The 27,078-nt window shown below is 40.4% G+C and overlaps 1 protein-coding gene across 1 annotated transcript in view; it reads right to left on the bottom strand.

Moving 5' to 3' along the window:
* Positions 1-1,637: 1,637 nt before the first annotated feature.
* BAALC (BAALC binder of MAP3K1 and KLF4) overlaps positions 1,638-27,078 on the bottom strand; it is a 347,187-nt gene continuing 321,746 nt past the window's right edge. Inside the window, exon 3 of the mRNA XM_086967031.1 lies at positions 1,638-4,224. Coding sequence (XP_086823157.1) covers positions 4,114-4,224 — 111 coding nt within the window. The 3' untranslated portion in view covers positions 1,638-4,113. The remainder of the gene's footprint in view (positions 4,225-27,078) is intronic.

Genomic DNA, 27,078 nt, shown 5'->3' with positions numbered 1-27,078 from the left:
AAAATCATGAATTTTTGCTTGGATTTTTGTGAGGGAAACTTCTGGAATCTACAGTGACCTACAAAATTTGTACCACTCCGCGTTCTCACAATTCTCTTAATACAAACAGTGCTGGGATGAGTACCTGAGAGAAAAGCAGGCTAAACTATGGACCATGAGAAGACCACATAAACTTGGTTTTGTTACAGTTTTCATCTCTTCTCGTCACGGGAAATAGGCCCACTTAAAAAGTGGGTTACTTTTTCATCGTGAGAAGTGTGGGCCTGTGGCAAATGAGACATTCATGTCCTCTGCATTCCGGAGGTAAAGCGGAGGAGGTGAATATCTCATCCTTTGCGTTCATTTGGGTTACAGGTAAAGTAACAATCTTGTATTGACTGAACTAGTAACTAATTCTGTCTGTATGCCTGGCTGGCAGGAATATGCACACATTTATAAAGTAGTGATTGTAGAATATGTATCTTAAAAGAGTTAAATTGTATATGCAAGGCAATTTAAGGTATTGCCTAAGTAGTAGCTTACTACTACTTACTACTACTAGTTTTGTGTTAATTTGTTACAGCTAGGTGCATCATAAATTACTTCACATTGACTACTACTTACTACTACTAGTTTTGTGTTAATTTGTTACAGCTAGGTGCATCATAAATTACTTCACATTGACCCTCAAATGCAGCAGTATGTCAGTAAAGTATTTGATCTCTTCTGTACATATTAGCATAAAGTTGAACATAAAAGATGTGGGCGGTCATTTAAACCTTGGCGGGTGATCTGTGGGTCGTCTAGGGGATGGCCACCCTCGTGGAGAACTATTCATTCTCTTTAGACTTCTGGCTGGGGTCTCTATGCTGTGAAAGAATATTTAAAGAAACCTCTTATCAAATGATTATTATTTAGAGAAAAGAAGCATGGGTTTGTTTTCTCTAAACAAAAAAACAAATGAGCCCGAAGCACAAGGAGATATCTCTCTTTGCATGGGGCCATTCTGCAATTTCCCCACCAGTTTTGGCAATGCATTGCTTGGGGGACATGAACAATGAAAACCATTAATGGTCACCAGTAATTGGTGTCTTCTTGATGAAGAGGCTGCCATTTTAGAGGTTTACACTGCTAGAGCCAGCGGAGGCCCCTCCAGTGTTAACCTGGTGCTGCTCCTGATGCTAAATAGAGGGGAAGAAACTGCAAGTTTGATGAGGCCACAGAACAGCTGAACTCCCACTTTGTCAAAAACTAAATTAGTTGCATGGTCTAGAGATTTTGTTGCTTAGGGTAAAGTAGCCAAGTACATCCCAACAAACCTTCCCCTTTCCAACAGATATGTACAAACCCATACACACGCGCACACACACACACACACAGACGCATTCACACACACACACAGACACATCCGAACGCAACCATGAACACCCAGCAAGTTATTTATTTAACATGTACATTGCATCCAAAACTAGGTCGTACCCAGTAATACGTTTTGTAGTGCGCATAAAGACGTCATAGATCTTTACAAGGAAGCATATACCCAGATTCTCTATTAGGGTAAAATTCACAATAAAAGTGAACTTAAGAGTGAATTAGGTAATACTATTATATACACAGCAGATAATAATATGGAACGCCAGACAGAAGACAACTGCATGTGAGCTTTAAATATATTTTAATTATAACTGATGAATTTAATAAATTAAGGTATTAAGAAATTGTCCTTGCAATCTCAATATTTGAGTTTCACAGTCGACTTATCTCAAACAGCAGAGAAACATATATCAAAGGGTAAAGCAGTAAAGTAATTGAGAATGGCATGCATCGTGTAATTCTCAGCTAATTAGTGGTCAGTAAATTTAGTGGTCAGTTATTCATTTATTTCACAGTTTTGACTGCATACAACTTTGCCGAAGACGTAAAGCAAGTGGGTTTATATTGTGACTTAATCAGTGTGTTTCCAACAAAGGTACTGCTGACCTGCAGGAATGCATAATCAATGCACACAGGGGCTCAGAGCAGAAAGGAAAGTAGTCCCTTTCAGCCCAGCACATGCACAATAAAAAACAGACTATACATGCATTGTAAATAAAATTGAAAAGAGAGCATATTAAATAAAGATATCTTTAGAGTGGCCATTGATCATTTCTAAAGAAAGTGTAAAACAAACAAAGCAAATATTTTATCAATGCATAGATTTGCAGCATTAGTGCCCCCCCCCATGGAAAAGACTTCTTCTGAAACATGAACTGTGATGGGGACAGTGCGGGATACAGCAGTGAATCTTAACCAACATTTGATATACTGTTACTTGACAAGATATGATGGACTACATCTGATAAGTGATTGTACGGGTGCAGAGACGCTGAAAAAAGGCAAATACAAATATGGACAGTTGGTTAACAGATTCTGTACAGGTGCTAATTAAAAGACATTCACATAGGTGCTCAATAGATCAGTCATTTTGTTTTAGCCCTTTTGTGTCAAGGTGTACTCAGGTTTATCAGTTGATTCCTTAACAATGAATATAGCTGAGTTATAAGACTGTGCAAATCTTTGTTAAGGCCAATTTAACAACACATTGCCTGGATTGTTCATCCCAAAACAAAACCTGGTTGAGTTTTACATAGCCTTCTTAAAATTATACTTCGAAAATGCACAGCGCCCAGCAAACTGGTCAATTGTAGCATGGTTGTTACTTTAATATAGCAAAATGGATTACATTCAATAAGCATTTCCAAACAGTTGTAATTTCCTATTAATATAAACTATGAAACCATCTCTTAAAATTCCAGAAATCAGCCATGAGTGTAATCGCATTACTTTGGGCCTGCTCTGTGAGATAACCTACCATACTTTGCTAGGGAAAAGAACAAATGGCAACTGCAAAACTAAATATTTCACTTTCTTTAATACACGATAACCTAAAATGTAGAAATAAATGCTTTAAACAGCTATAAGGCAAGGGCAGTCTTTATGGAGTTCTACAGTTTAACTTGTTTTAGGCATAATTTGGAACATACCCATGAAGTAGCTTAACACTGCCATCAGTGTAATGATAGCATCTACACATCATGTTTGCAAACAAGGGAATACAATCTTGCTGATGGCCTCTCAAAAAGTATAAAGGCATTTGGATAGAGGGGCCTGTTTAACAATTCTACAAGGAAGGTTGGAAAGACTGTAAACTTACTGTCCCATTGCCAGCAATGGAATGGTTCTACAAGTGTCCCAAAATCAGTTAGGGACATGTACAACATAAATCAGTTTCTATATTTTTCTTAATGAGGTAAGGAAATGTTTCTATGCTAGGGTATAGAAGTCAGAACATCAACCTCGTTTGACTTAGACATAATTATTAGCCCTTCAGGAGAAGCTGTTGTACCTAAGTAAGAAATGCTGGGAATGGTCAACAGCAAATGCTTATAATCATTTAAAGCAGTTTGGACCAAAAGTTATTACACAATATTATTGGTTCTCAGTAACACAAGCTAACTGCGAAAGGCTTTTTAGAAAATCACCTAGTGGTATCAGTACTATTGCATGCAAAGCCACAGCCCTTTTGGAATTGAAATAGAATTAAAGCGGGAATTAAACAAAGACATTTGATTTAACATATATAATTACTGACATCGGAATACTTTAAACATCACAACACAATTTGAGATTTAATTTCAATAAATGCCACCATGGACGGGATTTAGTGAATTGAAGGTAAACAGAACTAGCAAGATAGTTTAGGCCAAAGAAATCAAATATCTCAAACACTTTTTGATCCATTGAGCTTCTTGACAATGATGGTTGGTGTGAATTGGATTTGCTGCTCTTTGATGAACTGAAGTAAAGCAAATGTTTTCCCGCACATCCAGAAGATAACACTAAAAAAGTAAAAGCCTGTCACAAATCCATGCTTACTTGTCTATGTACGCAGGTTGCACATGTGTGCCATCCTACTGGGTGTCAAATAGCGTTTGCAGCAAGCCACTGTTCAATAGAACAAGTCACTCAAGGCACTCAGCAGCTTATCATAGCACTCCTTGAAGAACATGTTAGGGTTTTCAGTTCTTCTCAAGTGAAATATAGGTAATAAAGTGCACACCAGTAATAAGTCCTTCTAGGCTTTTGAGATTCATGCTACTTGGCACAGTTCTCTGTTATTCGTCCGTCACTATCGATTTTTTGAAAGCTTTTCTGAACATTGATTGTGACTTCCTTCTTGGAGAGCCTTTTGGATTCCCGTTTTCCCTGTTAAAATGATTAAAAATGTTAAATAATAAGTGCATCAACATTACGTATTTAAGCAGAGATAAAGAGTGACATTTCAGAAAATATAATTTGAAATAATTAGCAAAAAATAGAACAAGACCAGTATATACTCTGTATTGGAGCTGTGTGCTCTCTTGTGTGTGCTCTCTCTGAATTGTTTGTTCTGTCTCGTGCTATAAATATATATATCATCCAAACACAAGGTTGCCCCAGTAAGATATATATATATATATATGTACGAAAATCCAGTGAACTCTTACCCACCAAGAATAGAGCAATCAGGAATGTTGATCTGAGCTACTCTATTGCACGACACTGGATGATATACCATAACAAGGATTTTAACAGCTTTTCCTTTTTTGGTGTTGACAGGATTGCAGCGTACCCCAGGGGGGAGATTGTGAGAAACAACTGAGAATTCTGGAGTCGCAGTATATTATACTCCTTGAAACTAACTACCCGTTCGGGCTGAATGAAGATGAGGAACTGTTTGTCCACATTGGATGAGTACCCCTACTGATTTATTGACTTTCATTGCTTTCAGTGTGATCCATGATTTTTCTGTATGTACTGTCCTGTGTGTCCTGGAGGAGGGCCCTCCACCTTGATGCAGTATCAGCAGGTTGGAAAACTTCACAGGAAGCATAGCCTGCATCCACCCCCTTACCAGTGTAACTTAACACTAATCATGAAGACTTTATCACATTTTAATTTGAACTGCACTTTTGGCTTGTACAGTACCTACTTTATGTCTCTATCCGCTCGCAACAATCCATTATATTGGTTCAGTGGCACCCACGAGGGAATCCTATAATCATGTTCAACCTTCCAGTTAGATTGCTGTGGCACAGTCAACTTGCCTTCCCATTGCCTTCCCCTGTTGTGTCTGTAATGTTATTTACACCTTTCACCCACCCATCACTGTGTCTGGAGTGTGGCCCGCTTGTAGATAACCACCTCACTTTTGAGTGTTTATATAGTTTTTATCTAGGGTTGATAAAGTGGTATGCACATAGGTCATCTTATTAGAGTTATAGTAAGATTGACCTATAGCACTATTGGTTGAGGATGTGAACTATTGGATTCATTAAAAATATAGGCCAGAATTTCAAGGTTTCATATGAGGCCACTTGGCCATCACCGCAAAGAGCGTACAAGCTTGCACCAGGCTTAGCGACCAAAGCAAATTGGAAACGTGTGAGTCAGATACCATCCTTCATAATCCACACTATAAAAAATTATTTAAAAAAAGATATATATATATATATATATATTTTTTTTTTTTTACTCATGTAAATTAACAGTTGTTTTACTGCATTTTAGTATACAATTTTATATGTTGATAAGGTGGTGTGTACAATCATGCATTATAATCAAACGCCAAAAGGTATCTCTCCTTTTATGTGCATAGCTCAGGGAGTACACACAAAATGTTGAAAGTCTTTCTTCATTGCCTATGCATGAATCAGTCCACATTGGTCCTTCTTCTATGTTCTGTAAATACATGTTAAATGGTGGATTTGTAAGTTGTAATGTTGGCTTGTAAAAAATACCATTCCAGGTGAAACGCATCGCCAATAACACCTTTTTTGCTTACACAGACCCTGGTGTGCGAGTCTTATTCTTTGTGGGGAAAGAGCTCACTGGATTTTTGTGCATTTTGAGCCAGGTTTCGACACTCGGATCTCGCACCGACCCAGGGAGCAGAGGAGCTGGTGTTTGTCGGAAGCTTTCTTACCATAGATATATATATATATATATATATATATATATATATATATATATATATATATATATATATATATGAACAGAACAATCTTCAAGTAAACCACACTCCTGTTGTGGAAACGAAGACACGGACCCAATGGATGCAGTCAAGGAGATTTTTAATAAAAACCTCGCTGGTTACGCGTTTCGAGCAACTAGTGCCCTTGGTCACACACCGCGCACCAGGTCAGCTACAAATTTATACATTTTTTTTACCAGTGATGCTCCACCCATTGACGTGAGTTACAAGGTGTAGACATAGAAAAAACACGTATTTCATTATAAACTACGTGCACACCTCTATTTACAATCAAAACAAATACCAGAGTTGGTGGCATTTAGGAAAAATTATATCTGCATGAATGCAATTATAATAACATGTTAAACCATAGCCATGTACAAAAAAATACATATATATATAATATATATACATATATCAGTCCTATACAAAAATATATATATATATATATACAAAAAAGGAGACAACTATGTGTAGTTCTCAAGTTTAGGTGGAAAGCAGCTCCTGTTAGAGCACTCTCAACACCAGCGACACTCTAGATCTGCTCACCTCAAATGTCTGTTTTTCTATCAAAGTCTTTAAGCATAAGATTAGCACAGTGCTATCCACGCCGAGATAGAAAAGGACAAAGTCTTTTGCCATTTCTACAGCAAAGTCTTTAAGCATAGGACTAGCACATTGCTGTCTTTCCCGAGCTGTAAAATGACAAAAGCCATTTATCACTCCAGGCACAGTATTACAGCTTTCAATTGGTAAAATATCAACTCAAGCCAACCTAAAATGAGTAAAATCAACTCCTGACACAGTGTTTCGCTCTAATTAGAGCTCTTCAGAGAGGTACAGCTTTGTACAGACAGAAGGGAGCACCCAGTATAAGTTAAAACAAAACCCTTTCAGGCATAGAGTGACGCATACATTATGCAAAAAAGAAGGAGAGAACTCTGGGTAGTTCTCAAGTTTAGGTGGAAAGCAGCTCCTGTTAGAGCACTCTCAACACCAGTGACACTCTAGATCTGCTCACCTTAAATGTCTGTTTTTCTATCAAAGTCTTTAAGCATAAGATTAGCACAGTGCTATATACACATACATATATATATATACACACACACATATATATAGATATTTATTCCACAACAGCAGCCTCATGATGACCAAGAATCGAGGCGCACACCGGGAATATATTTTGTATATATTAATTGTCAGCACATTAAAACAAACAGACTTGTTTCAGCACGTTCGCCTTCCACATTGTCCCCCCAAAAATTATATATATACATATATATATATCTCAAAATCTTTCTCCAATTCTATCCCCTCTTTCTCCGTCAATCTGTCTAGTTTATAAAACTTCTTGCCCCGAACCTCTTTTTCACTATACTCCTTGACTATCACACCCTCTCTTTTGCTCCCTGCCTGTCTTTAGCATGCTCAAAGTTTAATGAAGCATAGTGCCAGAAATTGTCCACCCACACTGCAATTGCATTTAGACATGGAAGTTCCACATAGAAACCTAAAACACTTGTAGTTTTCCAGGCATACGTATTTGTATCTTCCAACCTGGTGTGTTGTGAGCCAGTGTTCTAACCATTGATGCTGAAGTTCTCCCTTCTGTTCATCTTACTGATTGTTCTGGCATTTCTTTGCTCCCCTGAAACTCTGAGGATACATTGAAACCTGCCAAAGATGTATTATTTACTATTCCAACTCCAGTCCTCAAATATCTGTGGAAATTGAATTTTTTGAAACATATCCACACTTTCACTAGTGGGTAGAGTAACAATACAGCCCTGTCTGTACTCCTTCATGGAATGTATTTGCATGCACATCATAAGCTGTGAGGGATGACAGATGGGGGCTACTCCAACAGAACACCATCTCCTGAGAATTTTCAACACACGGATACCTATTTTCTCTGTTGGGGTAACACATGAAAATTGAAGGTGATCTCTGCATTTCCAAGCATGTAATCATACTTCTAGAAACGTGCTGTTTGTGAATGAATGAAATGTGACTTGTAAAGTGTATGGATACTCCAAGATGTTTTGCATTCCAGGGGTGCAAAATATTATATACTTGGGCTTCCTTTTGATACAGGCACAAACTGGATTTTGTTTTACTTAGCCTAGGAGTGCTCCAATTCCAAAGGTCCATTGTCTCCGTCTTTCGTTTTGCATCAAGACTAAGCCATAAACCAGTAAACGAGTTAGACAATATTTATAAGAGCAAAGTTGTTGCAGTAAGGAGCCATGGTGACGTGGTATGGAGGTATGCAAATGGATGCAAAGGGTGGAAAACAGTTTTATACAAAGACTGTACCATAATGTTTGTCCACCTTTATCTGTCATTCTGAGGTTGGATTGGGCTATGTGGAAGACTTTATTAATCTAAGTCATTTTTATGGTTTGGAGGAATGTACATTAGTGTACATTTAAACGTGTTTTCAGCAAGGTAACCTATTTGCACAGCCATCATGATTCTTATACAGCTATAGACGTTTCCAGAGTTCATTTGAGACCATTTCCCCTATCTTATTCCTTCCCATTTCATGCTCATACTCAAATGGAAATGTCCTACAGGTAGGCAGAGTTTCTAAAGAGTTTGTTTCTTAATTTTGTAATGATAACCTAATTAATTTACTGGAATATGTGATGAAGCAATTATATACCAAAAGAGGCTTCTTTGTGTTACCTGACAAAACGTCTGGCTAACAGAAACTATTCTGCTGCTGTATTCAGAAAATACATCTTATAAACAACCTGTCTACAAAGGTGGACGTAACCACTATGGTAGCAAACAATTTCAAGCAGTGAATCCAGCTAGTCAATTCAACTTTAGTTGACTAAAATAGCCATAAAAATGCATGAGTGTAGAACACATAGGTACAGTGATACATAAAAAACATTCTCATGCAGTTTTAAGATAAAAAACACTCAGGACACTCTTTCGGTCGCGTAACAATAAAAACCTACATACAACAATGAGAACCATTTAAATAATGGACAGATGCTCCGTACTTCTTCCTCATACTCAATGGGGATCTTATATAACTAGTCACCGCATGACATACTCGCGGACAGTCTAACTCTTGCAAGAAAATAATAGCTTGTTTGTATTGTCTGATATTTGCATCATGTATGAGAGGGACTAAAAAGTCTTACCAGTGAGATGCACACAAATAGCAAGGACGAGAGGCAAGATGGCGGCCGTGTGAGACGGCCGGAACGCAGCTCGCGTGAGGAGGGGTGCAATGTTTGAACGGTGACCCCATAATCCCCCTACCGATGGCTGAATCAGGGTGATGCGATCTAATGGCAAGCGCGAGGTAAAAGACGCGAGACGGAGGAAAAGAAACGCGCACATTAAGGTGGAAACGGCTTTATGAAACTGACCTGCCGCCAGCCGCTGAAGCAGCTGTTACTGGACGTGGTGCAGCTGACGCGGAGGCTTAGAGGCGAAGCAGCTATCGGATTGCAGGCGGAGGTGGAGGCAACGGAGTTCGCAGAGTCAGCCTTCAAGGACGAAGCGGTGCGGAGCCTGCTGCTAAGACGACGTTTTCAGCGGAGAAGGAAGTCCCGCGTTGGTGGGCACAGGCAAGCAGAGAAACAACTGCATCAGGAGACAAATCTCCCAAGAGACTGGGAGGAGGAGAAGCCTTACACTCTGGAGGGTGCTGGGGAGCTGAAGGCGGAGGATACTGAAAACGAAAGTATCCCAGGCGGTAAGGAGTTATTTGGGCCAGAGGAAAGGAGGAGGGCAATCATGGCCCCCAAGATGAGGGCTAGTGCTAAAGCGGCGGCTAGGAGGAGGGCAGCAGCGGAATTAGCGGAGTCAATGACAGACATTGATGGAAGTAAGAGGAAGAAACAAGGCTCCCCTTTGGCTAAAAAAACGGCACAGCAGCAGGGGGCTAGTAAAGGGAACCCTGATACTCTGGGCACTACCCCAATATCAGATATCTTCCAAAAAATGAGTAAAAACAAGGACTCCAAAGATCTGAAGATAGATAACATACAGGCTACTCAGGATAATGATGAGGCAACCCCCGACCTTACAGATGAGGGTCTTGCTGAACAGCTAAATACTGTCGTAACTATGGAAGGGGAAGAGCAGCAAGCCGAGAATCCAGCAGCGGATCAGGTGGTCAATAGCAAGGCAATACATCGAGGGTTAGAAGAGATCCTGGAGGATGATACTGGGGAGAGCAACTGCGGTAAAAAAGAAGCTCCAAGTGAGGCATTTTTCTCTGTATCTGAGGATGGTGAATGGTCGGAGGAAGGAGAGGATAGCTTGGATCAAGATATCAGTGACATAGACACGGGCAGCGATTTGGAACCTGAGGAAAATAGCCCCCCAAGCACAGCGGTAAAAATGGTGGTGAGAACGAAAACTCATAGCCAGAAAAGAGAGTTACCACAGTCGAATGCTACCCTAGACAGCCCAGATGGGGAATCAGCACAAATGTCCCTCCTGGAGGTTATTCACCAGGAGATACTGGCGCATAGAGAGGAAGCAAGACAAGAGAGCCGTAAGTCTCAGGCGGCAGTTAGAAAAATGCAAGGGGTGGTTAGAAAGCTGACTATGGCCTGTGTGAATCTGGGAGAGCGAGTTACCAATCTGGAAGACAGAGTGGTCTCCACAGAAGCTGAATCAGCAGCCGCAGCCAGTAAAGTTGATACGCAAACAAAACAGCTTACCGATATTCAGTGGAAACTGGAGTCATTAGAAAATAGATCACGTCAGAATAATCTTCGTATTCTTGGAATTCCTGAAGGGGCAGAGGGTACAGACATGAAATCATTTGTCGTTAAACTTTTTGAGTCTGCCTTCATGGATCTGAAAGACTGGGATTTTGACAGGGAGATTCAGAGGGCACATCGTACCCCAGCCAACATCTATAAAAATGCGAAAGAGGGAGACAAGCCCAGGGCAATTTTAATTTTTCTGGGCAACTTCAATTTGAGACAAGCAATCTCTGAGAGGGCGAGACCTGATAAAAAAAAGACAGTTGATGGCTATACCTTTTTTGTTCGCCCTGACTTCTGTCATATCACAGTTGAGAGACGTTGGAGATTACGGCAGATGATCAAACCATTTCAGGACAAGGGTATGCAGGCCTATTTGATTAACCCCGCTCAACTCAAGATAATTAAAGATGGAAAAACATTCTACTTCTCCTCGGAGATTAAAGCTAAAGAGTTTTTGATGTTGTAGATGGAGCAGTTGGATTGTTAAACTGTTAAGCCCAGTTGGGAATTGGGGCCGTTAATATACAATGTTTATATATATCTGAATCGAGTACAGGGGTGGTCTTGATAAATATTCTTATGTTTGAGTCTCATTAATGGTTGAAAATTTTGGAAAATCACGAGATGGAAAGGAATAGTTTTCGGGTTGATATCAGTCTTTTGGATAATAGTCAATGTAGGAAAGGTAAATACTCAAAATATGTCAGACATTAGAATTTGCACTATTAATGCAGGTGGTTTAAATGATTGGAAGAAGCGGCAGAGATTGAGCCATTTGGTTAGAACAAATAATATTGATATAGTCTGTATTCAGGAAACCCATATTCCCTGGAATAAAAGGAAGATCTTGGAAATGTATGGGTATACCCTGATTGGATGTTCCACTCAATCATCAATGATCAGAGGAGTGGCGATATTAGCTAAAAGTCATCTGGGCGGAGTGAAATGCATTAAAACAGATGGTTCAGCAAGATGGTTATTAGCGGAAATGAATATGGGGTTCACACTATGTGTAATATATGGTCCGAATGAGGATGACCCAATGATCTACGATAAATTAGAAGAGGAACTGGCTAACTGGGCTACCCCAATGATAGTTTGTGGTGATATGAATATTTCTGCAGACTGGCATCAGGGAAGTAAATATATAGGTCGTAAACGGAAGGTTAACGCAGCCATAAGTTCCTTGATCCGGTCTCATGGCTTGGTAGAGGTATGGGGAGAAAAGATGCCCGGTGATCGAGGGTATACATATTTCTCCCATCCAGCGCAAAAGTATTCTAAGTTGGATTATTTTTTTGTTACAATAGGGGAGATTGGTAAGGTCAATATTCAGAAATTACCAAGAATAATTTCCGATCATAATCCTCTGATACTCTCATATAAAGTTCCCAATGTACAAAGGAAAATATCTAGATGGACATTTGATAGGAAATTATTAAATGATGAAAGGTTTTTAAAGCACATGAAAAGATGGACAAAGGAATTTTTTGAATGTAATAGATATAGCGCCTCCAGAAATGGTGTTTGGGAGTCTTTTAAAGCTGCATTAAGGGGAGAGACGATTAGCTGTGCAGTAAGAATAAGGAAAGAGGATAAAAGCAAGATAGATAAGCTTATCGCAGATCTGGCAGAAATAGAGAGATGTCACATTGATGAAATAACATCCGGTAAAGATAGTGGGGAGACTATTAGAAATATGGCCAGGGTCAAGGGCGACGTCTTAAAAATAATCACTCAGAAAGAGATATGTGAATATCAGCCACAAAGAGCAAGGAGATATGAGACCGGTGAGCAGGCTGGTAGAGCATTAGCACTCCGTATTAGACAAGAATCGAACCGAAATAAAATTGGCAAGATCAAATATAATGGGAGAGAATATACTGACCCAAATTCTATAATACATGCGTTTCAGGAATTTTATCAAAAACTTTACGGCCAGGAGTGGTACCACTCATGCGAGACCAGTTTCTTATAACACCAAGGGTGGAGGAGGGGGATAGAGCTCGATTGGAATTGGATATAACAATCGAGGAGATAAAAAATGCTTTGAGTGAATTGGCATTGGGTAAAGCGGCTGGTCCAGATGGGATCCCAATCGAGGTTTATAGGGCTGTGAGTGATGAAATTCTTCCCATACTCGAAGATCTTTTTAATGGAGTTATCTGCTCAGGTATTATTCCGGATACGTGGAAACAGACCAATATTGTGGTATTTCACAAAAAGGGAAAGCCAGAGGAGAATCCCGGCTCATATCGGCCGATATCATTAATAAATACAGATGCGAAATTATATTCTAAAATATGGGCTAAGAGACTAGGAGGGATTATAGGTCAACTTGTCTCACCCTGGCAGCATGGGTTTGTCCCAGGGCGAGGTACTACTGAACATACAGCTAGGGCTATATCACTATTTGATGCTGTCACCGCTGCAGGGGGTGACATGGCTATGATTTTATTGGACGCCGAGAAGGCGTTTGACCGTGTGGTTTGGGACTTCATGTGGGAGGTGTTGGACAAAAGGGGTTTTGGAGAAAAATGTAGGAAAGGTATTAAGGCAATGTATATGGACCCAATTGCCAGAATCACTACAATGGGGCTTCAATCGGAGGAGGTAGTGATTAGAAGAGGCACACGCCAGGGTTATCCCTGTTCTCCTATACTTTTCTCATTATATATCGACCCGTTAATTAGGAAGATTCTTGCTTCAGATAAAATATCCCCTGTTATATCTCACGGACATACTACTAAATTATTGGCGTATGCGGACGACCTGGCAATTGTTACAAACAAGCCGGATATGGCAATACAGGAACTAATTAACTTGGCTCAGCAGTTTGGGACATATTCAGGTTATAAACTCAACACTGAAAAAACTATAATAATTTGTACAAAGAACATTCAGAAAAGGGATCAAAGATATGTTGACTCTGCAGTTTATTTAGGAGTAAAAATCAATGCTGATGTGGGTAAAATCATCCAGGAAAACTATTCGCCGGTACTAGCGTCAATGGATAAGGATCTGAGAAGAATCGATGTACTACATCTGTCTTTGATCGGTCGAGTGAATGTTCTTAAAATGACAATGTTCCCAAAATTATTGTATTTATTCCGCGCTATTCCCTTATTAATTGATGAAGCCTTGATGAAAAAAATGGAATCAGTGTTCTCACAGTTCCTATGGCAATACGGTAAAGTGAGAAGATCGTTAGCTAGACTCTCAATACCACTAGAGGGAGGAGGGCTATCGGCTCCTAACTTAAGACTGTATCATTGGGTTTGTTTATTGTTGCATATGAAACATCTATTGTGCTATGACACTCCCGCACTGTTGCCTGGTACTCTCAGAATTCCCACAATATACAAATTATTAATCGGTGAAAAAGCTATGGGGATTTTAACTCGGGAAGTTAACGTGCGGTATTACAAGAGGAGTAAAAGTAAAGTGATATTAAGTGTTTGGGGTGTATGGAAGTTGATGCTGAAATTTCTTAAGATTCCTAAGATCAATGGCACTTTAGACCTTTGGAACTCAAGCCCATTCTTACATCTTGGACAGAACAGGAATAGCGCCCTTTGGAAAAGTTTGGGTATCCGATGTTTGGGGGACGTTATGTGTAAGGATGACTTGTTAGGGTTTGAGGTCCTGCAACAAAGATATGGTATCCCAATGAATCACTGGATGTTGTATAACCAGTTAGAACAAACAGTGAAATCTTTAAGACCTAGGATTTCTATTCAGGAGTTAAACCCGATTGTTCAATATATAAGGAATGGGGGCAGAAAGATTAAAATAGGGTATGGTCATCTTTTACAGGGCATGGAAGAGGATGTTGTGCAAGTAGAAAACGCCTGGGCTCTTAGAATAGGGGATCCAAATGTAGATGTGGACTATGCCCTGGCATTAAATAAGAAAATATTAAGAGCAACCAACCTAAAAACACAACACTACAAGATGATCTTTAATCTCTATTACACCCCCGCAAAGTTGTTTCAATGGGGTAAAAGGGATACAGACAGATGTCCAAGATGTAACCATGGTCCAGCAGATCTAACTCATATGTTTTATTCTTGCCCAAATCTTAAACCTGTTTTAACTGAAATGGAGAAGTTTTTATCGGGGCTGCTAGAGTGCCAAATCTCTCTATCCCCAACTACTGTGTTAATTGGCAGGGATGAAAATCATAAAATCGCACATGAAGCCGAAGCTTTTATTTTTCTGTGTGTTGCAGTGTTAAGAATTCTAATAGCGGCGGCCTGGAAAGATCCAGTAGCCCCCTCATTTCAGATGTGGCTAACTAGACTGCTTGGGACCCATAATATTGAGGAGTGTTTATATAATTTCAAGGGAAAAAGAAGAAAGAGTAAGGTAAAAAAATCTGGGCACCTCTTAGTAACTGGAGGAAAACAAGATGATGAAATTGAAGAGTCCTTGTCCGTATGTAACGCACGTAAAGATAATGTCTTTTATCTTTTCTTATAATCTTAAATGTATTCTCCTTTAAGCTGATCGTTTTATAGTCCATAAGAAATATGTATTTTTGTATATGTGTTTCTTCTTAAATTCTCATGTCTGTATTTTGTCATGATATCTTTTTATCCAGCTGATATCTCAACTGTATTTATGATCTTTTTTGTATTCTAATCCATCTCAATAAAAAAAAAAAAAAAAAAAGAGATGTACACAAAGTGCAAAATTGCATAAAATGAACAGTGCTTTGCTTTGAGGCGTTATCATAGGGACACCTGGGGAGATTTGAAAACCAAGATCCCTGCATTGAAAATGCCAATAAAAAGTGGATGCTGGTAAATTGTAATCGAGTAATGATTAATCTGTACTTAGTGTTAGTGATGACAGTTAAATAAAGCTCTGGTGCAGGTGACAAATTTAGTAGCCAATGATAACATCCATACTGTAATTTAAAAAGCAGGTTTCTGACTATATATTTTGAATTATTTACAATACTATTTGTCTTAGAGTACAGTTCTGGGACCCCTGGTGTAGTAAATGCTTGTTGATTTATGCCAGCCATATTATCCAGAGCTAAACAGAAATAGATCTTGAACATTTTTGCTTCAGGATTCCCCCAAAGCACAAAAGGGACTTAGATTAATAAAATCTTCCAAATAATCCAATCCAACTTTAGGATGGCACATAAAGGTGGAAGACAATTGTGGGTCAGCCTAAGTATAAAGCTGTTTTCCACTTTCTGCAACTATTCAGCATATGCATACCCTCAAACCCCGGCTCCCTATTGCAGCACCTTTGCTCTTATAAATATGGACTAGCCCCTTCACTGTTTTATGGCTCAGTATTAATGCAAAACGAAAAACGAAGTAGATGGACCTTTGGATTTGGTGCAACCTTAGGTTAAGTAAAACATTCCAGTTTGTGGCTTTATCAAAAGGAAGCCCAGGTATTTAAAATTTTGCAACCCTGCAATACAAAATGTCTTGAATTTGGTATATTGAGGCCTACATTTCATGATGAATGATTTAGTTAGGTTGGTCTTAAGAACCAAATCATTCATGATGGTGCCTAAGGCATCTAAGAGGATTTGAAGCCTGTTCGTAAATCTTGGAATTAGAATGGTGTCATCCACATGTAGGGGTACTGGAACTGGGTGGTTCCCAAACTGAGGCATATCTTATGCAGGTAACTCTCTAGGCCTTTAATATATTAAAAATAGAACAGCGGCCATGACACAACTCTGGTGAACCCCTAAGGTGGAATAAATGTTGGGAGACTTGATCCAAAACTTACCTTGGCCAATGTATGCCTGGGTAGTCGTCAAAACCAATTAACCAGGGCTTTTTTCAATGCCCAGGTCCTTCGTTATGTCCCACAGTTTGGTGTGGTACACAGTGTGAATGGCGTAGGAGAAATCCATAAAAGCTGAGTCTCCTGGCCATGACCTATTTCTCAATAATGAGTTGTAGATAAAGGCATTGCTTCGCTGTTCCCAACCTCACACGGCAGATAAATTCCATATCGAATAAAACCTTATTTTTCTCTGCCCACACCTCAAGTCTTGAAAATAGAACTCTCCCTAAGATCTTTACTGTGTTGTCCAATAGCGAGATTAGATGGTAGCAACTTGGATCATTCCTATTGCCTTTTGTAAATATTTGGACTAAAATTGCCTCCTTCCATGTAGGGACTACTGAGCCTGCAATAGCAGCTCTTAAAACATTTGTTAGCAGAGGGGCCCAGAATGATATATTTTCCTTAAATTGGTCCATTGGAACTCCATCTGGGCCAGGTGCTTCGCCAGGGGCCTCCTATTGATCGCATGAATGACGTCCTCAACGTCACTAGATTCACTCAAACTAAAGGCAGCATCTTGGTCATATGTTACTTCTTCAATTTCAACTGAGTCTCGCTCAAGGCAAATAGGATCCAAAACCTTTGTTAAGTGTCCAACCTAGGTTTGAACTTGAATCATTCTTAGGAACATGGCGGTGGCAGGCTAACGGCTGCTGCGAGGCTCTGCACCTGAGCACCCCGAGACGAACGTTTTGGCCGGTCTTTCTACATTCAAACTATGGACGATTACGTTTAAACAAACGGTGAGACGGATGATTACCTCTTTTACAGATTCTCTGTATGTGCCGCTGAGTTTTCTCCCGTTTCTTGTTTTGGAGGTCAGGACTGTGGAGGCAAACACGGAAGCGTTAGGACCCTGCAGGGATGCGTGAAAGGCGGTACGCAGCGAAGTCAGAGACAGGGCAGCTGTGTCGAATCTCGAGAGGCGAGAGCGGTGAGTCACGGAAGCAGGTCAGCAGTAGCAGCCGTTTTGCGGAGGGGAAAATTGAATCCAGTGGACTTTGGGTAAGCTGTTGTGATCTATGGTTGAGCTCAAGGGCAGCGCTTCTGTTTCGAGTAAGAGCTCCAGTATGCCGGGAGACTTGCACAGCAGAGTTTAAAAGCGGTACGGTGGCATTCAGAGGGGAAGACTGCATGGAGGCAGACAGACATACAATAGTCCCCCAAAGCAAGTGTGTTAGTGCAATAGAAGATACTAAGAAAAGTGGAATTACAGAGGGGGTTGCTTCTGCTGATCATTCTATAAAAGAAGGCATAAAACAGGACACCAGCTGGGAGACGTAAGGAGCCGTTATCAATTGAGATCAAAACAAGACCTCAGGAAGCAAGGGGTTTGGAATCTAACTGATACTGCTGAGAGAAGTGGTCCGATACCCATTTCTCCCCATAAACAAAACAGGAAAGGAGGGGCTAAAAGAGGTAGGTCAGCCAAAGTGACAAAACAAACGCAAGTACCCAGAGGGACTCCTTCGTTAAAAAGCTACTTTAAAATTATGGAACAGGCGATGAACTCCAAGGAGGATGCCACAGGAATTGCGGTGGTTAATATAGGCTCTAAAGTAGCTGAGATACCCACAATAGACGAAAATACTAGGTCCACTAAAGTATCTGCTCCCTCACTCCATTCTACACTTCCTTTAAGCAATAAGTATGCTATATTGGATTTAACTCCTGGTGGGGAAGGCTCAGAGGTAGTAGCGCAGAACATCTCAAGGCAGAATTTGGAATCGGATATAGACATCCCATTGAACGTTGTACAAACTGTCCCTCCTTCATTGGAAGAGTCGGTGACTTTAAATCCTGTTGAAATTCCCCTAAATAGTAATGCTAAAATACAGTCTCTACCTCACCCAGCCTTTGATATACATGGTCCGATCCCTCATCTTGATGGGGCAGTTGGATTACCTGGGATGGAAAAAGAGGAGGATAGACTTGGCTCTCTATTTCATACACTGAGGGATGACTTGCTGGGAAAGTTAGAGATTTCTGAGAAAAATCTGAGGGGTTTGCATGATAGATTTGACCTCCTGGAGGCTAAATTCGAAGGTATCAATGCCAGAACTAGCGTCTTGGAGGGTAAAGTGACGGCACTCTCAGAGACCTCTAAAGGAAACTCTAAAGATATAGAAGCCTTAAAGGCGCAGAATCGCACCCTAACAATGGATCTGGAAAGGTTGGAAACCCAAAGTCGACGCAACAATCTTAGGATCCTCAAAATTCCTGAAGGAGTAGAAGTGGAGGATATAAAGGGGTTCGTATGCAGACTGCTCCGTGAGGATATTTTAAAGGACCGACCGGATATCAACCTGGAAGCTGAGATCCAGCGAGTACACAGGGATCCATTTAGGCTGCACCCTGACCGTAAAGCACCCAGGAAGATTCTGGTGTATTTCCAAACATATAGTGTCAAAGAGCTGATCCTTAATAGATGTCTGTCACGCACCTCTCTACATTTTCGTGCTAACCCCTATCAGATAAGATCAGATATAGGGGGGAAAACCGCTCAAAGACAGTGGGAGTTTGGCTCTAGGATGCCAGAATTGCGTTCAATGGGAGCGCAGGTACAAATGAAATTCCCAGCTCTGCTCAAAATAATGTGGAACAATAAAATGTTTACCTGTCCCTTCCCAGAAGAAGTTGATGAGTTACTAGCTAAAATGAAGGATTAGTTAATTTTTTTTCATCAATTCTTTACGAAACTAAATCCCTAGAGAGTGTTTAAATAATAAAATGGGGGAGAGAAGGGGAAAAAAAGGGAAAAAAATAAAATAAAATGAAGAAAGGGGGGAGAAAAAAGAAAAAAAAAAAGAGGAGGAGCCCCATCTCATCTCACCTCATCTCAAAAAAAAAAAAATGGGGGATTAAATAAAATAGGGGTTAGAGAGAACCATATAAGAAATAGCAGTAATTACTGATAAAAAGGAAAAAAAAAGACCAATGTTTAGCCACATGTAATGGGGGTGTTAAGGGTATAGGGCCTCTTAAGGCGTATCTATGCCAAACAGGAGGGTTGGGTTCCTCGGGGGGAGGGTTGGGAGGGTTCACAGGGGAGAGGGGAAAAAACAGATACAAATGTCCTCATATGCCATAAATCTTTATTCTTTTAAGTTCAAATGCAATCACAGGTCACTATTGGTTGTAGGCGAAGGGGTAGTTATATCACATGATGGCCTCGTCTAGCAGTAAAATCCTTTCCTGGAACTTGAACGGTTTGGGGAGCCGCAAGAAACAACAACATTTCAGTGAGTTTTTGAAAAATTCTGAAGCATGTATATCTCTCTTACAGGAAACTCACTTGGAAGCAAAAGAATGTAGGAAAATATTTGTAAGGCACAATTGGGTTCAGGAAATTCTGTGCTCGAAACAAACTGGTGTTACCAGAGGGGTAGCAATGGTAGTGAGCGCTAATGAAGGGATTAGGATCCATGACTGGAGTACAGACCAGTCAGGAAGGTGGCTGGCCGCAGTTGTTTCAATTGGTGATGATACTACATTTTTGTGTGGGGTATACTATGGTCCTAATCAAGACAATGCTTAATTCCTACAAAAGTTAGAAAAATATATGTTACAGCACACAATTCCAGTCATATTAGGGGGTGACTTTAACCTATTGTTAGATCCTCAAGTGGATCGCACCTCGAAAGCCAAGTATAACCCTCCAAAAAAATCCCTTTTAGCCTTAAAAAATATCATGAAAGACTACACATTACGAGATGTTTGGAGAGTCAAACATGGTAATACAAGAGAGTACTCTTTTTATAGTAAAAAATATCGCCAGTTTTCAAGAATAGATTTTTTTTTGTTAGATCAGTCTTTTGTAGCTAATATCACTTCTGTTTCCTACATCCCGGTGGGCCTGTCAGATCACTCTGTGGTCGAGTTAAAAATAACTTTCAAAAACAATATCTCAGAATACAGGTGGACACTAGACAGGACCATCCTACTAAATGATGAGCTTAGAAACAAAATTAAGGAAAGCTCAGTGGAATTTTTCAGGTTTAATGAGAACACCGCTTCAGACCATATTATATGGGACACATTCAACTCTTACATAAGAGGAATATATGGCTCCCAAATGATTTTAAACAGGAAGCTTAAAAAAGAAAGAGATATTCAAGAGCTCAACTTAATTAAAGCCAGATCTATCTCACACAAGAAATCACCCCGAGCACATAAAGAAGTCAAGGAGCTCCAGAAAATCGTAGGAAACCTGGCACAAAAACTCGATGAAAATATCACAGACAATTGGAAAAATCTGGGAGATGGCGATAAGTACGCACACCAAGGTCTCACACATTCAGAATCTGGTACTCAGACCCAACAGACCTAACAGGACCAAGCCCTTGTCAAATGAAGAAGCTCTGGCCTTACTCCGATCCTATGAACAAACTGCCCTTGGCAGGGAGGAGAATATCAAAATAGTACCTATTGACTCTAATAGAACGTCCAGAAAGAATGACAGGAAAGCAATTCACCAAAACCTACAACACATTCAGCTAACAGCAGCCGAATCTGATAATGGAAAACTCGTTAAATCACAGAAACCCCTGAAGTGCCTACTACTTAACTGTCGGTCTGCAACTAAACATGCATCAGACATAGCTGCCCTCATCATTAACAAGGAAATTGACCTGGCCATCCTCACCGAAACATGGCTCAATGAATCATCATCGCCTACCATGGATCTCTTAATACCACCACAATATAACATCGTCAGGTTAGACAGACCAAGGAATGTGGGAGGAGGCATAGCTTGCATTCACCGCTCAGAGATTGAGGTCTGCCAATTCCAATCTGACCCCCTAGAATCCTGTGAATACCTTGGTATTAATGTGAGAACACCAAATAATCAAAGCTGCAACTTGCATGCATTCTACCACCCACCAGGAGAGAACGCAAAGTTCACAGAGCAACTGATAGAGATCATAACGACCAACTCTAATTCAGATGCCAATAACATATTCTTAGGCGACTTTAACCTCCACTGGGACGACGGCAATGACAAACTGGTTAACTCGCTTAAAGACTTCCTCAGTGAGCTAAAACTTACACAAGCATGCAACCAACCCACTCACACACAAGGAGCGACCTTAGACTGGATTATTTCAAGAAATACAGAGACATCAATCCTCGCTATAGACCCATGTGATTGGTCTGACCATCACATCATAACCTTCGCGATACCTACAATGAAAAAGGGAAAGACCGTGCAACCACGCAAGCTCAAGAAACTGATCCGAGACACAAAAGAAGCTAATATTGAACTACTGGTTGAAAGGTGTGAGAAAGACCTGAAGCCACCCAACAATAAGCAAAATGTCAATGAGCTGACGGATCACTACATAACCTCGATCGGTAATATCGTCAATGACACCATGCCCCAAAAACTGAAAAAAGTCTCAGAGAAGCCAAAAAATCCTTGGTTTAATGAGTCACTGAACGAGGACAGGCGCAAACTGAGAATGGCCGAAAGGAAATGGAGACAACATCCCTCTTCCCCTGAGATGAAAGCCCTCAGAAAAACAAGAAAAGAATATAACAAAAAGATAATCAACTCCAAAAAAGAATTTTTCAGAGCTGAACTGGACAATGCCATAAACAGACCACGAAAACTCTTCCAGATCTTAAAACAACAGTCAAATAAACTAGCCAAAACGGTTCAAGAGAACACAAATACTCCCATAAGCTGCGAGGAATTCTCCTCATTTTTCACGGAAAAATCAAAAATGCTAGAAGTTGAACTCACAAATGCAGCAGCTAACCTTATGACCCTTCCTCCACCGAAAAATGAGGCCAATGTGTGAACAGAGGGTCTCCAAACAAAAAGCAATGCAAACTGGGACACATTTGAATTATACGACCAGGAAAAGATCGCCAAAACGCTGGTGGAACTCAGACCAAACAACCACTATCAAGACCCTCTACCGGGAAAGTGTGTAAGAGAAATCAGCCACACTCTAGTTCCAATCTGGACTGAGATAATAAATGCCTCACTGGCACAAGGGATCCTCCCTGACTGCCTAAAAACAGGGCAGGTAGTGCCCATCATCAAAAAACCGACAGCTGATGCAACAGACCCAAATAACTATCGACCAGTGACTAACATCCCTCTACTGGCCAAACTCATTGAGAAATGTGTGCAGGGCCAATTAAGCCAACACATCGCTAAGTTCTCGCTACTAGATGATTGCCAATCAGGTTTCAGAACAGGGCACAGAACTGAAACTGCGATTCTGCATATTGTCGATGACGCCCTGCAAGCCCTAGACCGAAATCAAACATGCCTACTGATCCTTCTAGACCTGTCATCAGCATTTGACACGGTAAAGCACGAAGTACTAATGACCAGGCTACAAGACAGGATGGGCGTGTCCGGAAACGTGCTGAAATGGTTCAATTCTTTTCTAAAGAACAGGACCCAGCGATTCCAGGTTAACCAAGCAATCTCTTCCCCGAGCCCCAATACAATCGGGGTCCCACAAGGCTCAACGTTATCCCCTGATCTATTCAACTTGTATGTAGAACCTCTCACAGAGATCCTTCAAAAATCACAGATATCCTATCATATGTATGCAGATGACACGCAAATTTACATGAAGATCGCCTCCCTTGAGGACATTGACCGAATAAACAAGACACTAAAGAGAGCCTTGCGATAGTTAACAATGAACCATCTGAAACTAAACGCCCAGAAAACAGAATTCCTGCTAATCTCACCGACAAGGAGCCAATCTGAAGTTAAGGAATGGACTAAACTGGTGACGGCGCTAAATTGCACCCCGACCCTAGTTAACTCAGCTAAATCACTAGGAATCACGCTAGATGAAAACCTCGACATGAAAGAACATATTAATTCAATGGCCAAGAGCGCCCGCTTCCACTTGAATTACTTAAGAAAACTGAAACCCTTTATCTCAGCGATGGATCTAAAACTGGCTATCCAATCACTAGTTATCTCGAGGATCGAATACGGCTGCACCACATTAGCTGGCCTACCGAAAACCTCCACAGCTCCACTAAAAGCCTGCCTCAACGCTGCGGCTAGACTCATCACCGGAACGAAGAAATTCGATCACATATCTCCTCACCTGAAAGCACTAAACTGGCTACCTTACGAGGCCAGAATTCAAATGAAGATGGCCTGTATTACACATAAAGCGGTTCACTACAACATGCCTAAATACCTAGCCAAGAAACTTAAGCTATCAGGAGGTAACAGACCAACTAGAAGCGCAAAAGAGTTACTATTGCGACCAGCCTTTTTCCACAAGATAAAGACCTACAACAGAGCATCCCCGGAGCTGCCCCCAGAATCTGGAACTCACTCCCTCCAAACATCAGGAAAATTCTAAATACAGTAACATTCAAACGGGAACTGAAGACTCACTTGATGAGTAAATACCCTACATAGAGAATCCGACGGATTACTGGGATGATCATTTACGCTACCAGAGGGTTGTCCTCTTCATAAAAATTGGAAGATCGATTACTGACAACTGACTGTTTTTCATGGTCAAGCCGAGGCTTGACACGTTACTGCTACCTCATATACCTGTGAACTTATAACTCTATCTCACAGACATAATCTATATAACCGCTACCTCACCATATTTATTTATCCATATTATCCTTGATATGCACTGAAATACTTTATAACCCTACCTCTCCGAGCTTGGATTATTACCATGACACAAGCTAAGCCTTGTTCGTCACCTAATGCTAATTGCACAGACATTAGGAAGTATATATCTAATCATGTCTATACAGTATATTACCTTCTACCTCATAACTATGTTTTTGTTACTTACTGCGACTATAATGTCTACATGTTATTCTTTCCTTGTTAAGCGCTCTGATACCCACGGGTCTTGTCCGCGCTATACAAAACTCTATAAATAAATAAATAAACTTCAATTTGCTGCCTTGGATGATAGAGCTAGTATTCCAAGACTTGAGAAGGAAATACTAGAATTACAAACAGACTTTAGAACAAGAGCTGAAAAAATACTTAAAGATAAATGGGAAGTAAGTAAGCTACGCAACTTTGAATACGGTGAGAAATGTGGGTCACTGTTAGCATGGAAGGCTAGGACGGAGAGGAGCAGGAACAACATTAAATCCTTAATACAGCGTGGGACTGGATTGCTCTTAACAGAGGATACAGAGATCAAAAGGGAAGCTAGAACTTTCTATGAAGAATTATATCAAGATAAGATCGAACCGGTCGGAGAATTGGATAATTGGTGGGCTTTAAGAGAGTTGCCGCAGTTGAGTGATTCAGTTAAAGCTTTCTTGGTCGCTGAGATAACACAGGGAGAGGTTAGGTCACAATTGAAAAAGATGACCAGAAATAAGGCCTCCGGACCTGATGGACTCCCGACAGAGGTCTACAAAGATATTGTGGAAGAAATTTTAGTCCCATTACAGAGACTCCTCAACAAAATATTCATCCAGGGAGAGCAAATTCCGTCTTCCTGGCTAGATGCCACAATTTCTTTGATAGCTAAACCAAACAAAGACCCGGAAAAGATAGAGTCATATCGCCCTATCTCGCTTTTAAATTCAGACTCAAAAATCTACTCTGGTATCCTGGCGTCCAGGCTTGCTAAAGTTATTAAGTCAATTATCCACCCAGACCAGAGGGGATTCATACCAGGCCGCCAATTGAATGAACTGACTTTTCAAGTCATCGGAGCAATAGATATTGCAATTGAAAAAAAGGTGCCACTTACCATTGTAGCGATAGACGCGGCTAAAGCGTTTGATCAAGTGATCTGGCTCTTTTTATGGAAGTCAATGATAAAATTTGGCTTCCCAGAGATCTTCGTTAAGGGAATTGAAACTTTGTATAGGGGCCCCAGAGCCAAGATTTCGTTTAATGGCAGTCTGTCTGAATGGCTGAGTATTTTTAGAGGGACAAGGCAGGGTTTCCCCCTATCTCCTCTTTTATTTGATATATATATTGAGCCCTTCGTATGTTCCCTAAGACAAGACCCAGAAATTAAACCGTTTAAAATAGGAGACTTAGTACTCAAGACAGCTCTCTATGCAGATGACCTCCTCCTCTATACATCTAATCCAGTGGAAGCAATACCAAGATTATTTAAATTGGCCGAGGATTTTGGTACAGTATCAGGGTATAGTATCAACAGAGACAAAACTGACATAATGAGCTGGAATAACCCTGTTCCTATCCCAGAAGCAAAATCCAAAATCAGATATCTCGGGATCCATCTCACTCAAAATCTGGAAGATACCCCTAAAACCAGCTGGTTAATAGTTGTAAAAGAGGTCAGAAAACTCCTGACTAGATGGAACACCCTACCTTTAAACATCTATGGTAGGGTGAATCTAGTTAAAATGATAATCTTGCCAAAGGTAACGTTTCTATTCAATTCTATTCCCCTAATCTTTAATAAAAAAGATATCTTTAACCTGCAAGGTAGGATAGGTTCTTTTATTTGGACTACAAAGTCTCCTAGAATAGCTTGGAAGAAGTTGAGGAGAGGACTAAAACTCAGTGGTTTGGCACTTCCAGACTTACTTCTTTATTGCTAAGCCTTCCAATTCAAAAATGTTAGACTTCTAGCTAATAAGCTGGACTCTACTTCACACGGCAGACTTTTTCAGGCTATGTTGTTAGACCTCCCATATAGTGCAGATTTTTTTTGTTCAAGTTTGGTGATCAAAAGTTTTTTTTTTTAATTCGCCTGAAGCTCCTATGGACAGCCCTAGATAATTGGCATCGGATACGGAAAATTTTAGGTATCCCTTACTACCACTCTCAAGCCCCAATTTGGGACTCCCCGGCACTCCGGAATGCTTAATGGATCAATTAGCTCTTCCATTGAGGCAAGCTGGCCTTACAAAATGGGGGGACCTTTGTGACGCTTCGACATTATTAAGTTGGGAAACCCTAGCAAGCTTAACAGAGGGTACCATCACAAGATTCAAGTTTTACCAACTGTCTGCCTGGTGGGGAAGTCAAAATTGGAATACAGAAGAAGAGAGCCTTCTGTTTGAACTAATAAGTAGGAAGAAGGGATGGAAGGGCGAGATTGCCGAGTGGTACAGAATCTTAGTGGGAAGCAAAGATAATCTAGAGGCTGAAATTATTAAATTATGGGATACCTCCACAGTTCAGATTTCAGATGACATAATAAAAGTTTGGACAGATTCTTTCATAATGTCTCAAAAAATTATTAAACCATCGAACTTGAGAAGAAACCACCTATTTACAGTGTATAGGGCTTATTGGACCCCGGCGAAACTTTCAAAAATTTCAACAGTACAGTATTCTTGTCCAAGATGTAAGCTTCCAGCAGCAGATGATGCACATATGTTTGTCGAATGCCCTGAAATAAGTAGTTATTGGAGACAGGTGTGCGGTTTTCTGGAAGAGGTACTGTTATCACCAATCATATGTACCCCCAGATTAGTCTTCTTTGGTTTTCTATCTGATTATGACATTAACAG

This window comes from Lissotriton vulgaris, chromosome 4_1 (assembly GCF_964263255.1).
Source record: "Lissotriton vulgaris chromosome 4_1, aLisVul1.2, whole genome shotgun sequence".
Lineage (NCBI taxonomy): Eukaryota > Metazoa > Chordata > Amphibia > Caudata > Salamandridae > Lissotriton > Lissotriton vulgaris.
This window is presented reverse-complemented; position numbering and strand designations above follow the sequence as displayed.